The sequence below is a fragment of the Miniopterus schreibersii genome (genome assembly GCF_964146895.1).
Source record: "Miniopterus schreibersii genome assembly, chromosome: 9".
NCBI lineage: Eukaryota > Metazoa > Chordata > Mammalia > Chiroptera > Miniopteridae > Miniopterus > Miniopterus schreibersii.
Window position 1 is genome coordinate 42292809 of NC_138118.1, and position 16599 is coordinate 42309407.

Genomic DNA, 16599 nt, shown 5'->3' on the forward strand with positions numbered 1-16599 from the left:
TAAAGGTATATTTAAAAAAACAAAAAACCTTTTTTAAACTTGTAACTTCAAATATAGAAGAAAAGTAACAAACTTTCCTCAAATTCAAAAAGACTAAAAGATTGTGTTTCTTCATTTTTTTAAAGATTCTATTTTAATTTCTCTTTTACTGTGTTCATTATTTTGTTTTCTCATCCTGTGAAGTAAGTTTAACAACACACTTAAAATTATATTCTCTAAAGAATATTTAAGATTAGTTTCTTAAAATGGCTATATATTATACTTCTCATAAAAATAAAAATGTTCTTGTCTTCTTAATGAGAATTTGGAGCCGAGCCATAATAAAAAGATACCTGTCCTTCTGAATAGGCTATTTCTGGAAAAATGAATGCTAATCATGAGAGGTTTAGCTAAATAAATAGTAAATCCACCTTCATCTCAGGGCCACAAAGTTATCACAAGCAAGAAAATAATACATGGAAACACACCTAAATAATTTCTCAGGGAAGTCCACCAACTACATTCTGTTATGAGAGTAACCTTTGGACATGATCAAATTGGTTATTTAACACGAGTGACAACACTAGAAAGATTTCCTGATTTCTTGGGCTCTACTCCAAATCTCTTGAAAAAGAAGTTCTGAGCTAATACGAAATACACAAAAAAATTCTGAAAACATTATTTTCCTCCAAATAAAATATACTGCTGTTAAGTCACTAACAGTACCCCAGCCCAGCTAATCAAAAATTGAGATGTTCAATGTTTAATATTTAGACCAGAGCTAAGTCATGACATACCAAAAGACATTGGCAATACTGACAATTTTTTTCTACAGAGGCCTTTCCATAATCTTTTAAATTATGAAATATGTTTTTCTGACCATAAAATATATAATCACTGTAGCAAACATTTAAAAAGCATTTTTAAAAAAGTAAAATAATTAGTTCCAATCCCTCCAACCAGATTTGGATACTGTTAACATTGTGGTGTATTATCTGACATCTTTTTCATGCAGATATCCAAGATCAAATTTTTCCTCATATACTTTTACCTGGACATAAGTTCATAAGCATTTTCCTATGTCATTTACTTTTTGCAAACATCTATTTTAAATAAATAACATACATATGGATGTACCAAAACTTACTTATTCCTCCTATTGTTGAATATGTTCCCAGTTTTTCACTCTTCTAAATAACATTGCATTTACATTCTTTTTTTAAGTATATGCTTACACCTGCTTATTTCTTTGGATTCCTACAAACAGATTAGTTGGTGGCTGGCAACTAAAAATCTTCCTAAGGTTCTTGATACATATAGCCAAACTGCATTATTGCCTTTATTTTCTAATATGCTATTTTGGGTGCTTTCTGCCTGCACACCTAACAAATGACCCATATCCTGGGCATTGCTTTAGAACCTTACTCAATATCAACTGTATGGTGTACTATGTAGTAGTGAAAAGGGCACTGGGTTAGGTGTTAAGAAAACATGGGTTTTGATTCCAGCTTGATCACTTACTAAACATATGACATAAGTGACTGAGCTTCCCACTAACTCAACCTCTTTATATTTAAAAAAATAGGGTTAATGATACCTGCACAACTTTCCTCCTAGAGTAGTTGTAAGGATGAACTGAAACGAACTAAGTGGAAAAAAAAATGTAAAAATGACTTCTTTATATTTTGGGCACTTAATGTCCTAACTAGAACAGTTATTGAGATTAAGAATAGTACACAACAGGAGACCAGACAGCTATTCAGCTTCAGCAATTTCTTCTCTGGGAAATACTATTTAAGTTATCCACCATATCTCAATAAAAGTCATGTGTCATGCCATTACTTTGGGCAAATAACAGTTTATCTACCTAGAATATATCTGAGGCATTTGCATGAAATTAACACTTTTCCAGTTTAGCGTAATCTATTATGTACTGATTAATCCGTCTTAATATATAAAGTGGTTACAGCAAATCTGCTGGGGTACAACAATTTCCTACAAAACTGGTGGCTACAAGAAATATGATTAGTAACACAAATTGATTTAAATAAAAACTGCCCAAATCAGGATTCTAAGCCTCTACCTTCTCACTACAAAAGTCTAGCAAACTTAGCTTGATTAGTGATTCTCAACCCTGTGACACAATGATTCCCAGGCACCACCTCCAGAGTCTGATTTATCTGGTCTGGGGTACAGCCCTGCGCACTAGTTATTTGTTTGCTTTCAAAAGAACCCCAAGTGCAGTGTGAGAACAAGTGGGCTAAAAACGATTGCCAAATTCCTTTTTACTTAAAAAATACATATATTTATTTTTTAATAAATACTACGTCCAAGATACTAGTTGCAGTGTTAGCACTCAATAGTGAATCATGAATCTCAAGGAATGTACTTTAGTAGAAAAATATAACAACCATAGTTTTACAGATTGGGGTTTTGCTATGAATAGGTAAAAAGGGAGGGAGGTCTCTGAACAAAAGAAATTCAAACGACACACAATTAGCAAAGTGTTGGATGAGATCAGGAGGACACAGAATCCAGTATTATCAGAAGGTAGGATGGCCTTGCGTGTATTGTGGTAGTGGATACCAAAGCTGGAAGGGTAGAAGGAGATCAGAATCTTCAATCCTAGTGTAGGAAACTGATTTGGGGTTTTTTTTGTATATAAGAATAAGGATTCTAAAATTAGGCTGAGTTTATGTATCAAATTTGTTACTTACACCCAGCTGGTGTGGCTCAGCTAAGCATCAACCTGTGATCCAGGAGATCCGAGATTCAATTCCAGGTCTTCGGACATGCCCAGGTTTCGGGCCTGATCCCCAGGAGGGGGCATGCAGGAGGCAGCCAACCAATGGCCCTCTCATCCTTGATGTTTCTCTCTCTCCCCCTCTCCCTTTCTCTCTCTCTGAAATCAATAAAGATATATTTTAAAAAAAAGTAAACAAACAAAATAAAATCTTTATGCCTTATTTATAAATGGAAGTAATACAAGCATCTATCTCATAGATGTAAAAAGTGAGCCAATAAATGTAAAAAGCTTACAGTAGTGCTCAACACAGAGCAAACCCTTAAAGTAGAGTGGCTAGTATTATTGGCTATTATTAGACAATGGAGAACCACTTAAAATTTTTAAACAGAGGTCTGAGATGCTCAGAACCATACTTTAAAACATTCTCTTCACCTCTATACAAAATCATATTGAAAAACTGAGTATGTAGGAAAATTTATAACAAATATTTAAGGAAGAGTGTATTAAAAACAGTGTATTAACATTCCCGACTTCTATCCATGTAAGCCACATGTTCCCAGCTTCCTTTGCAAGAGCTCTCATAAAAGAAAAGGTAACTGACAGGATCAATACAGATTCCTTACTGAGCAATGCCTAAGACATGAGAGGAATGTCATTACAGATGTGGCCTGTTTAAGTCAGCCTCAGCTTTAATCTTAAACTTGAAAATTTCTTTTTACCTTTATAATGAAATTTGGAGGTTATTCTACACATACATATCTCCTGAAAGCTATCCTAAGGTGTATGAAACAGTGCTGTTCTTGGGGTCCACAGAAGCAGTGTTGAAATTTGTCTGCCTTCCTCCTTGCTCTGCAGATCTCTTATTTTCTTTCTTCACAGCTAGACTTTCTCTCATCAGCAGGTCCGCCATTCACCATGTACCATACATACACTAATGACCTTGCAACTATCATTTCTTCAGCACCTAGCCTCAGTTATCTACCAATACCCATCTCAATATTCCTTAAATGAAGTTGGAAAAAAAAAAATTTTAATTTCAAAACAGAGCTACCTACAATAAAAGAGACCAAATAAACACTTGCTGAACTTGAGTTCTATGTGTCTATACCTCACTGTTACTGGCTATCAAATTGGTCTTGAGATAATGGAGACTTTGCTACTGTAAACCTCCTGTATAGTAACTGGGAACCTAGACTTAATCAACAGACTTCAGTGTCACTCTTATAGACCATGTCATCATGGGTAGGTCACTTAACCTCAGACTTGCAGTTCCTCTACTTTCCTCACAAAGCTAGTGTGAGAATTAAACACAGGAACACAAAATTCAAACCCATATACAAATGTAAGTTTTTGGCTCTCTCTTTTTTCTTTCTATCAAACTATCTGGGGCAAGCAAGGCCCTTGATACAGTAAAGGAATAGCTGAAGAATCCATATTCAAAAATACTCCCTTGCCCTAGCCAGTTTGGCTCCGTGGTTAGAGCGTTGGCTGCTGGACTCAACGGTTCGATTCCAGCTCAGGGCATGTACCTTGGTTGCAGGCTCCATCCTGGCCCCCACTGCGGTGCGTGTGGGAGGCAACCAATCAATGTCTCTCACATCGATGTTTCTCTCTCTTCCACTCTCTCTGAAAAGCAATGGAAAAAATATCCTTGGGTGAGGATTAAAAAAAAAAAATACTCCCTCACATACATCATATCAATTAGACATTCATTTTTATAAATATGCTCCTCTTTCAAATATTTCCTGGTAGAGCTAACCCTATTGTTCATTTATACTTTTGTATACTGCTTTGGTATTACAGAATTCACATGTCATCTCTTCACTAGATCACTGATTCTCAAAAAGAGTAAAGTTCTTCAGCAGCTGTACTTTGAAATGTCATATTCAGTATTACAAAATTTTATTGGGTGGAACTGGGAAGAACCTACTGCTTTTGTTCAGCAAACTTTCAGAAGTACATATCCAAAAAAATTTTAGATAAAAGGAGAGGGAGATAGGACTAGAAATAACTCTCAGTGAATGAAACAGAGGAAATAGGTTTCAGTGAATGCCTACTTACTCCGTGCAGAGCATTTCCAGTTTATCTAATCTTATATAGACTCTGCCAACTAAATAAGTTTTCTTTCTAAAAAGAAATGAGAAAATGACAAAAGATATAGACCAATACAAATTAAGATTGCTACTTTCAAGTGCCTATTCCTCCCTGAATTCTTACCTTTCCATCCTCACTATGGATTTCACAGAAAGGAGCTTCTATATGACCTCCTTTAATCATGAAGGACTCCATACCAAACTCAAATTGTTTGGGAGCAAAGGGTGAAGAGAAGGTAATTTGCAATGAACTTACATTACTATCATGAGAATTGAGGTATGTAAGGTGGATTACAAAATTCCACACTAAAATGAGCCTCCATAACTATGTTAAATGCAACTTTCCACACCAAAAGCAGTTGGCAGGGCCTTAATGAAGTTCTAGAATATTTTCCATGAAACTTTAAACAAAAGATTTCAAAGAAATGTTTCTAGCCCTAGCCGGTTTGGCGCAGTGGTTAGAGCTGACGGATTTTGATTCTGCATGCCCTGGTTGCAGGCTCGACCTCCACCCGTCAGGGCGGGTGCGGGGGTCAACCAATTGATGTCTCTCTCACATTGATGTTTCTCTCCCTCTCTCTCTTCCACCCTCTGAAAAGCAATGGAAAAAATATCCTAGGATGAGGATAAAAAAAAAAAAGAAATGTTTCTACATTTTGTTTGCCATTGTGCTAAGGAAAAAAAAAAAAAGGAAAAAAACACACCCAAACAGTGGGTGATTATTTTTTTGGTAAAATATACTACTATAGAGTATCACTACCACATACTACTTACATGACTGAAGAATTTAACCTCTACACCTGTTTTCTTATTTGCAAGTGGGACCAGTACCTGTCTACCTATCATAATTACTGTAGGTATAAAAGATACTGCATTCCACATGCTTACCTGATTCCAAAGCATTCTTCCACCTCAACAGTCACTGCTGCCCAGACAGACCACTCCTTGCCTTTGCTGGACAGTGCCAAATGACACCTATACAAATTCTTAATTCTGAGCTGAGCTGAGCTGACACAAAATGCTGATATCGATGAAGATAACAGAATACCCATAATACACCACCACAAGAAGCCATGCACAAACCTGTTTAAAAGGAATATCAACTGAAATAATCTAAAATTCATTTATGAAACTTGTTTTCCTAAACTTGTAAACCTAAAACACTTTATATCATCTATAACAACTTGTAAAAAAAAGCTTTTCTAAGCTATCAATAGTTTTTAAAAATTCACGACATTAGGAGAAAATTATTTTTCTATTCTCTATGGAAAATAGTATAAAGTATGATATGAAGCACCAAAGTACATGCAGATCAAAATATGAAGGAATATGAATATTACTGATGTTTCAGGCAGTTAACAAGGATATCACTTTTCCTGAATTTTGTGATATATAAGGTATGTCAGCTTTAAAATACTTTAATTTATTGATTTATATTTTCACCCTAATATTCATTTTCATATTTAAAATATAATACATGCATGACAGCACTGATAGATTCTTCACTGCTATGACAGTCTTGACCTAAATCTCATGGTCCACTGACAAAGAATTCTTCTCTCAGAAAGTATTAGGATAGCCCCTTCCTAAATTTCCTTCCTCTTTTGGATTTTCATATAAAAACACAGATGGCATACCAAGAAAAACACAGTCAATCCTCTTTATCTGCAGATTCTGTATTTGCAAATTTGCCTACTCACTAAAACTTCTCTGTAATCCGAAAGCTAATACCCACGGTGCTCTCTTAGTCATTCTTGAACTTGCACTGAGCAGGAAAAGTTTGAGTCCCACCAGTTGAACGTTCCAAGCAGATTTCGAATAAGGAGAATCTCTGCCTTATTTCAGCCCATACTGTAAATAAGTGTCTTTTCCAGAAAAAAAACCACACAAATAAATAAAATATAATACATGCAAAATACCTGGCATTGTTTCATTAAAATGGTCGTAATTTCTTATGATAATTTATGACAGGAAACAAACGTACTGGTATCTTCATTTCAAACACAAATACAAGACACCAGCTTGCCATTCTCCCTACAGGAAATCTTCAGGGCTAGCAGCTTATTCAGTCATTAAGCCCAGGCCATATACCTCCTCAACCGAGCACTAGGGTAGTGACAAGAGTCCAAAGAAATAAAAATACAGCAGAGGAAACCATTCTTCAAGTGACAGTACCATGTTTGTAGTCTGAGAGGTAGACAACTGTGAAGCAGGGAAGACTGTGGAGACAAGTGTGCAGGGAAATCCAGGGAGAAGGTAACCTTTTAACTAATGTATGTGGAAGTGAAAAAAGTATGAAAAGTAAACAAAAGGGAAGGGTTTTGCAGGCAAAAAGAAACGGTAATGGGCTTGTAAAACTATTTAAGATGGACTAGAAAGTGAAATCAAATTTTCATTCTATAAATAATGTATTAGTCAAGTTAGAATAAACAGTATTTTGCTGTAAAATGGCTTCCTCAAAAGTATAAAGTAGTTCAAAAACTTAAAAGAGTAGATTCTATTCTTTTGAATAGAAGTCAAATTTCCTTAAAACTTCCCTTCCCAAATATTACCAACAGTTTAGTCAAGGAAACTGAACAGAAGATCCTAACAGTCCTTTTTTTTTGAGAATTAACGTTTTATTTATTTTTGAGAATCAACATTTTTAACTTTATTTTTATTGTTGACACTACTACAGATGTCCCCATTCCCTTCCCCCTGCCCATCTCCATCCAGCCCCTATCCCTCAGGCCATCACCACATTGTTGTCTGCCCGAATGTTCTTTGGCTAACACCTTCAACACTCCTGGTCAGCAAAGTAAAGCAAAAGACAATAGCAAAAAAAAAAAAAATCAAAAGTTCTAGGAATACACTACAAATGTACATTACTAACAGTTAAACAATAGAAAAGTATTCACAAACGTTAAAATTACCCTAATTCTCAAAAGTTAACTTTAATTTCAAAACTAGTTTGGAGTCATCTGTTACAGCTACTTAAGGTGGAAATAAGTAAATTTAAAGCACTTCGTCAGGATTGCTGGTAGGACTCTTAACATTCCAAGTATACACAACTCCCTTTTATTTATCCTTCCATTTTATAGCATCAGTGGCTCCCTGAGGTTGAGTATTGTCCTGTTGTCAGTGCTCCTTTTAAAAACGACTCTTCCTGAAAACTTCCTAAGAACTAACTCTAAGTGTTATAGAATGCACAGAAGCGAGTGAAATCCCCTAGACATCATGCACCGTTTAAACAAGCTACAAACACGAGGCCCCCGCGGCCGACTTCGCCTGGATTTTTTTGTTGTTTTAATCGGCCTAGGGCAGCAGCATAGGTTGGAAGGCGGAGACTGGAATCGCCTGCCAAGTCTCAGTTCTCCGTCAGAGAGGCAGCGCCCGCAGGTTCACGCCAAGTCCATCCCCCACCCTCTTTCGCCATTCATCGCGGTCCCCTCCCCTCCCCCATCATGTGACCACAGCCTGGACTAGAGGCTTGTTTTTCCCCTCCGCTCAGCCCCACTGCGCAGGCGCCTCGGAGCCCATTCATTCGAACTGCGTAACAATGAGCCCCGGGGCCCAGCGACTCCGCGAGCTCCCCAGCTCGGATCGAGCCCCTCTCGCATGCAAAGAAGGCGGTGCCTCACTGGGGTCCCCCATCCCCGGCCGGTCCCCCACAGCGGGCCAACCTCCAACCCTCCGCCCACACGCGGGGAGTTGAAGTCAAACTTTCCTGGGCAGCCCGGGCGCCGCGTCGGCCCCTTCCCCCGCTCGGGTCCGCCCCAGCTCCGCACCAGGTCCGGCCACCTTTCGCGCACCCCGGCTTGGAGTGAAGTCCTCCCCGACTCCTCCCTGCCCCCGCCCCCGAAACCCCTAGAGCCGCGCCGCCGCGAAGCCCAGGTGAGCTCGCGGGGGACGCTGGCCCAGTGGGCTTGCAACGGGCAGTTACCGGATGGCTAACTGCCCCCACCGTGAAGACAGCCTTTCGAGGACGAGGAACGCGGACCAGAGCTCGCCCCACCGTCGGTTCCCCTCGGGATCCTGCCCCTCCCTTCCCCACCCCCACCCTTTCCCGAACTGAAAGACAACAAACCCGCGGCGGAATAGGGGCAGCCCCGGCGCGGGCGGCCCTGGCCACGACAACACCACCAGCAGCTCGCGTAACCCCTCTCCGACTGACGCCGGCCTCCCGGCGCGCGTTACTGCTCCCGCCACTGCTCTTACTTTTCAACCGAAACTTTCCTACTTACCAAACCCGTCGCCATTACCAAGTCTTTCAAGCTTCGTCTTCCCCCTCCCCTCAACCCCCTGGGGGTTGAGCCTCCGCCCAGCTCTTTTGCCCTCTTACTGGTCTCCAGAACTGCCGTTCAATTCTTCCCCTTTCCCATTGGGTGATACAGTGGCCTTCCTCGGGAGGCGGGCTTGTGTTGACTTTAGTGTTTTGTTTACTGGAGGGAACGGCATGTCAGTCACTGGAATGAGCGCTTTGGATTGGATTACTGCCGAGACTCCGGGGACCCACGCCAAACTTTGCCCCCGAAATGGATTGTGGGTTCGTAGTCTCAGCCTTGCTTCGTACCTCTGGGAGACGGCACGCCGCAGGAACCGGTTGGACTACATATCCCAGAGGTGCGTGAACAGCTCAGTCTTGATAGTAAACAAGAGTCATAGGGACACGTGTATCAGCTCGTTTGTTTTGGTGTCTGGAACAAAAGGGAGGAGGCGGAGGAAGGGAGTGTTTTAAAACTTTGGCCTCTTCTCTTACTCCAGTCCTGTCCTAGGACTCAGAGCAGCCCCGTCCTCTCGCAAGCATCTGTTCCCGGCCCTACACAAGCAAAGTGTCTCGCTGCTCAAGGTTTGGCAGCAGGCCAAGGTATTGTTTTAGTGCTAGGGGAAGGAGATGACTACACACAAGCGGAAGCAATGCAGCCTCGCGAGGGACCTAGTCGCCCACAAATCTCAGTTCTAGTCATGATGGGGACTATAAAAGTGGTGCTGGCCTCCAGCGAAAAAAACTGGATTTTTTTTTTTTTTTTTTATTCTGAGCCTTTCCTCGTCACTCCCAAGACAGTAACTTAAGATTTATTTGCCAACTCAGTTCACCCAAGATTTGTTGCAGGCTATATGCCAGGCGCTGAGAGACTTGGGAATGGGCAATTGAGCGAGAAGCCGAGGATCTGGAGATTTTACAAAGCTGTAAAGGGGGTTGGGCGATTACTATTTGCTTTGAAATTGAGGGAAGTTAACACTGCATTTTCCATATTGACCAGCTTGTTCTTTGGTTAAGGTAATACAGAGGGGTATAATGTGACTTAAACTGATTTAATTTGTGAACCATTATTATGTAAGTTTCTCAGGTGAGTTTTTGGTAACCATTTCCCCCCTCTCCGTAGCTTCCCATTGCCCACTGCTGAAAGAAAGAATGTCTTTCCACTTTGTTTCCACTAGGAGTTCCTCCTTAAATTACTAATGCTCTGTCTGACTCACCAGAGGATGACTTCTCTGCTTTACAGTAACCTTCACTTTAAACATGGCTATCACAGCCCATCTAGTCTATAATTGATGTGTTTACCATTCACATTACAAAGCCTTTCTAAAGCCTTTTCCCTCTGAACCTTTAGTGTTTAATCATTTAAGCTATGCTTAAGTTTATATCTTTATTATATGTGTGCTTTTAAAGAGGAGGAAAACCTACATTGGTAAGAAATCAGTAAAGTCAAACTTTTGAAAAGAACCTGAAAGTATAACTAATTATTTCTTTAATTAATTACATTTCTTGAATTTTTAGATTTGCCTGAAAACCACATAAAAAATCAAGAAATCCAAAATTACCTTTGTATGTTGAAACAAGTGTTCAGATTATTTTAGGGATTCCCTGTGTGGACAAAAAAGAGGCAACATACTAAACCCGACAAGTTCAGGGGAGGCCAGCATGGCAGGCCTTACAAACTCAGAGACCTAAAGTAACCGCATGGGATGGTTTGAAATTAAAACTGTATCGCTAAAAGCAGGTCTTGGCAGGTAGTCTTGTCCTAGACCCATATCTTCCCTGACAAAGGTCAGTCTTTACCTTAACTAAGTCTGCCTATTGTCTTTTGCATCTACCAAAACATTCCTTAGGAATGTCTGGGTAATTTCCTCCCCCATCCCCCCACCCCTCAGGACACAGCCACCTGAGCAGAGACCACAAATCCCTTCTTTGTTATTGTTATCATATTGTTGACTTACCTATCTTATACCCACCTATGTAAAAGAAATATATTCGTTTTACCTTTTATCCAGTTCCAGAGATTCTCCCGCCTCCCTAATCTATCACCAATGAATTTCATGTGACCCACTCAAGCCTCCTCCTGTGATTGTAAGGTGTAAGTAAGGTGCAGAACTGCCATTCTCTGTAGCATTTCCTCATCCCCTTGAGATTTTGCTTCCCAGCAATTGTCATCATTTTGGTTCAAATAAACTCATAAAAATTCTTGCAGGTTTGGACAGTTCTTACATTGACACCTGTTTGAATGCTTAAAGTGAATGATTTATAAAATAGTCCTCCCTATCATGTGATCAAAGGTTTACTTTCTGTATTCACAAATAGTAATTAAACATATTTATTCTGCCCAGCCGGCGTCGCTCAGCAAGTAAGCATTGACCTAGGATCCAGGAGATCGTGGTTAGATTCCCAGTCAGGGCACATGCCCAGGTTGTCAGGCGTGCAGGAGGCAGCCAATCAATGACTCATCATTGATGTTTCTTTCTCTCTCTCTCCCTCTCCCTTCCTCTCTGTGAAATCAATAAAGATATATTTAAAAGAAAAACAAAACATTTGTTTCTGTAAGTAATTTGGAGGGGCAACAAAATGTCAGAATTTTTTGCTGAGTAAAAAGGGAAGGATTTGAATATAATAAAAGGACAGAGATTAATAGAATAAACCAAAAAAGAATGCAACTGTGTCCATGCAATTCTGTGTATCCATATTTTCTTCCTCGTCTAGTTTTTTTCAGTAGAGGTTCATTGTGCCCTAGAATTGAAAATATAAACTCCAGTGTTAAATTTGACAAAAGAAAAATCCATGGAATTCACCTAACCATTGAAAATTAAAATCTGAGATATTTATTATGTCTTTCTCCAGGAAATTAAAAAGCTTCCCTTCCCCAAAATATGAGCTCTCTAAAGACCTTGAGCCACTCCTTTGCCCTCTTCTGAGCATCAACTGTGAGATCTGCTTTTGACTAAACCTTACTTTAAAAGTGTTTTCTATTTGTTTTACTGAAAGCTCTAACAGTGAAACGCTTCCTCTCTTTGTGGCCTTCAGGCTAGTAGCTCCTGCTATAGATACGTAGTTAACTACAGGAATTCTGCTTGAGGCTTGAGCAGCCCCTTTATTAGCAAAGAGGTGGAGAACTATGCACAAAATGACTCTAGAACCAGACTCATATCAGCAGGGGTCAAAGGACCCTCCAGGGACTTGGAGAATTAGATATTTCTCACTTTTCCTTCAATCCCTTTTCTTGTCTGGCTGTCTACAGTCTCTACCCACCTCTTTGCCTCACTGGTGCATCCTCTCTTCCCTTGATACATATAAGCAGCCTGAATTTTAAGCTCCCTTAAGATGGATTTGAGTATTAGTTCTCCCATCTTCTTGAGCTTTCTTACTCCAAACTCTGATGTATTGAAGCATCAGGCACAAAAACCCTGTACCTGTAACAGCCTTAGTGGAGATATTCTTATTGGTGGGTACTGTGATGAGAAGAGTAACTTTAACCTCAGATCAAAATATTGTATATTATAAGTATAATTTATCTTTTTAAAAAATATATCTTTATTGATTTCAGAGAGAGGAAGGGAGAGGGAGAGAAGAGATAGAAACATCAATGATGAGAGAGTCGTCATTGATTGGCAGCCTCCTGCACACCCCTGACTGGAGATCGAGCCTGCAACCCGGGCAAGTGCCCTGACCAGGAATTTAAATGCAATCTCCTGGATCCTAGGTTGATCCTCAACCGTTGAACCACGCCCAGCCGGGCAAATATTTCATGTTTTTAAATTCTTGCAGGACACCAGTTGAAAATTACTGCACTAGCCTGGCTGGCATGGGTCCTATAATCCAGGAGATCGAGGTTGGATTCCTAGTCAGGGCACATGCCTGGGTTTCGGGCAGGATCCCCAGCAGGGGGCGTGCAGGAGGCAGCCAATCGGTGACTCTCTCATCATTGATGTATCTATCTCTCTCCCTCTCCCTTCCTCCCCCTGAAATCAAGAAAAACATTTGGGGAAAAAAAGAAAGAAAATTGCTCCCCTGTAGTAATAAAAATGCTGAGGATATTTAAGTGCAGCTTTAAGGAGCAATTATGAGAAAAAGATCTGCCAAAGATATCTTTTAGCCAGTACCTCTCCGAAAATAATTAAAATGTTATTTGGCTTTAAAAAGTGTGATTCATACACATTTCAAGAATATAGTCATCGTGTAAAAGGAAGTACAATTAATTGTCAACCTTTGGTCTAAAAGAGGCAGTGGAGCTTTAGGGATGCGTGTTTATTCTCTTGTTCCTCAGCAGGATCCAGGTAGGTTTTCCATTAGGACAAAGACAGAAAATCAGCAGTTGGAAGCAACTTTATTCAAGAGTTTGACCAGTCATATTTACTGCTCATAAACTCATTCAAGTGTTCTATTTTGTAAACTTTTTTTCATGTTAAATATAAAACATTTAGGGTTTCACTTCTGGATTATTACAGTTAAGAGGCAAGGCATCTTCTCATTTGAGAATCCATTTTCCGCTTACACTTTTCCTTGCACCTGGGGAAAAAAGTCATTTTATGTTTTTCCATTGAAAGTAAATAATGCATTCACCTACTATAATGAATGTTCTAATTGTTAGTAACAAGACAGCTCATGTATATACATTTTATAATATATGGGTTTTTCTTCTATATTTGGGAAAATGGCAAGACTTGGGCTGTGGTTAAATAAAAATCTGGAAAACCCCCTAATAGGTGGCATTTCATTTTTATTGTGTAGACAATTACTTCTATATCAAACATCATCACATGCTTCTTCAGGATTTCCTAGGCAATTTTAGATTTACAATCAGAGCATAAAAAGGGACACAATGACCCAGATCTGTTGGTCAAATAATAGTTTTCCTCTCAAATCTGTCTGCATTAGAAACTTTCTATAAATTTCTCTACATACTAAGCTAAAAAACATCACTATTAAGAAACTATATGAAGCCAAGAATAATATGAGGAGCCAAGAGATCTTAATTGCCCATGAGTCCTGCCATGGACACACAAAGTAAATGATTTTGGTGAAGCCACTCATTTATAGAACTGAATTGATTTAAGCTCTTGTAGTTACTGTTGGGCACACAAGTCCTCTGGAAATAGTTGGTGTACTTTATTGCTTATATATGTGTAATTATGCTTTTAATGTTTTTGCTTTTTAAATACCTGTGAAGAGTAACAGCTATATAATTTCAGTTGCTCAACCAGTTTTGCTGCCTTTAAAAGTATCCTAGAACAGGTAAGGTTGTCTCAATTCTTATTCCACTTTCTCTTTGTGAAAATTCTGATATTCAATATCAGGCTGTACTGTACACTACTTTTAATTGTAGAAGCCAGCATTCCTTGTAACTGTATCCTTTATTTTTTTATTGAATTTATTGGGGTTGCATTGGTCAATAAAGTTATATAGGTTTAAGATGTACAACTCTATGATACATCATTTGTACATTGCATTGGGTGTTCACCACCCCAATTCAAGTCTCCTTCCATCATTATTTTCCCTAAACTACCCACTCCTCCCTCGCCCACCCCCATCTCCCTCTGTTAATGACCATACCTTTGTCTATGATTTTTTTTATTAATCCCCTCACTTTCTCCACCCAGCCTCCCCCAACCCCTCCCCTCTGACAGTTATGAATCTGTTTCTATTTTGTTTGTTAGTTTATTTTGTTCATTACATTCCACATATAAATGAAATCATGCAGTATTTGTCTTTCTCTGACTGGCTTCTTTCACTTAGCATAACTCTCCAGGTCTATTCATGCTGTCCCAAAAGGGAAGATTTCCTTTTTTATGGCTGAGTAGTAAACCACAGCTTTTTCATCCACTCATGTGCTGATGGGCACTGGGGCTGATTCCAACTCTTCACTATTGTAACTGCAACTACAGTGAACATAGGGGTGCATATATTCTTTCAAATTAGTGTTTCACATTTCTTTGGATAAATTCCCAGAAGTGTAATCACTGGTCATACGGCAGTTCCATTTTTAATTTTTTGAGGTAATTCCATACTGCTTTCCACAATGGCTGCACCAATCTGCATTCCCACCAACAGTGCACCAGGGTTTCCTTTTCTCCACATCCTCACCAACACTTGGTGTTTGTTGATTTATTGATGGTAGCCATTCTGATAGGTGTGAGGTGATATATCATCGTTTTAATTTGCGTTTCTCTGATGATTAGTGACATTGAGCATCTTTTCATATATGTTTGGCCAACTATGTCCTTTTGTAGAAGTGTCTATACATGTCCTTTGGCAATTTTTTAATTAGATTGGTTTTTTGGTGTTGAGTTTTATAAGTTCTTTTTTATTTTATTTATTTTATTTTATCTTATTGTTTTAATCCTCACCAGAGGATATTTCTTCCATTGCTTTACAGTGAGATTGTAAGAGAGAGAGAAAGAGAGAGAAACATTAATGTGAGAGAGACACATTGATTGGTTGCCTCCTGCACGTGCCTCGAGCTGACCAAGGCCAGGGATCGAGCATGCAACCGAGGTATGTGCCCTTGGCTAGAATCGAACCAGCATCCCTTCAGTCCATGGGCCAATATTCTAACCACTGGGCCAAACCAGCTAGGGCAAGTTTTATAAGTTCTTTATAAATTTTGGATATGAACCCCTTATCAGGTGTATTGGCGAACATGCTCTCCCAATCAGAGGATTGTCTTTTCATTTTGTTGATAGTTTTCTATCTTCTGCAAAAACTTTTTAGTTTGATGTGGTCCCATTTGTCTATTTTTTCTTTTGTTTTTCTTGTCCCAGGAGATATCTCAGAAAAGATAATGTTACAAGCAGTGTCCGAGATTTTACTGCCTGTGTTTTCTTACAGGATTTTTTATGGTTTCAAGTCTGACATTTAAGTCTTTAATACCTTTTGAGTTTATTCTTTTGTATGGTAGTCTAGTTTCATTTTTGGTACGTACCTGTCCAACATTCATTGAATAGACTATTGTGTGTTCCCACCTCCTTTGTCAAATATTAATTGACCATAACTCTTTTGTCAAATATTAATTGATCAGAGGTTTATTTCTGGGCTCTCTATATTTTTCCATTGATTTATATGTTTGTTTTTATTTCAGTACCATACTGTTTTGATTACCATGGCTTTGTAGTATAGCTTGATATCAGATATTGTGATTCCTCCACTTTGTTCATATTTCTCAAGATCACTGTTGCTATTTGGGGTCTTTTGTGGTTCCATATACATTTTGGAATATTTGTTCTGGTTCTGTGAAATATGTCGTTGGTATCTTGATAGGAATTGCACTGAAACTATAGATTGCTTTGAGTAGTATGGATATTTTAATGATGATAATTCTTCTTATCCATGAATATGGTATATGCTTCTACTCATTTGTATCTTCTTCAATTTCTTTCTTCAGTGTCTTATAATATTCGACGTACAGGTCTTTTACATCCTTGGTTAAATTTATTCCAAGGTATGTATTTTTTTGATGTTACTGTAAATGGGATTGTTTCTTAGTTTCTCTTTTTTTTTTCTTTTTAATCCTCATCCGAGGATATTTTTCC

General features: G+C 38.9%; 1 protein-coding gene across 3 annotated transcripts in view; it reads right to left on the minus strand.

Annotated features, from left to right (window-relative positions):
• The window catches only part of HBP1 (HMG-box transcription factor 1), a 32509-nt gene extending 23380 nt beyond the window's left edge, over positions 1–9129 (minus strand). Inside the window, exon 1 of one of the 3 annotated variants that reach the window (XM_081146846.1) lies at positions 9042–9129. In XM_081146846.1, coding sequence (XP_081002972.1) covers positions 9042–9056 — 15 coding nt within the window. In that variant the 5' untranslated portion in view covers positions 9057–9129. Of the gene's footprint in view, positions 1–2696; positions 2877–4786; positions 4853–9041 lie in introns of those variants that run through there. The other 2 variants (XM_081146845.1, XM_081146844.1) reach the window with 2 other exon arrangements.
• Between the last annotated feature and the right edge of the window lie 7470 nt (positions 9130–16599).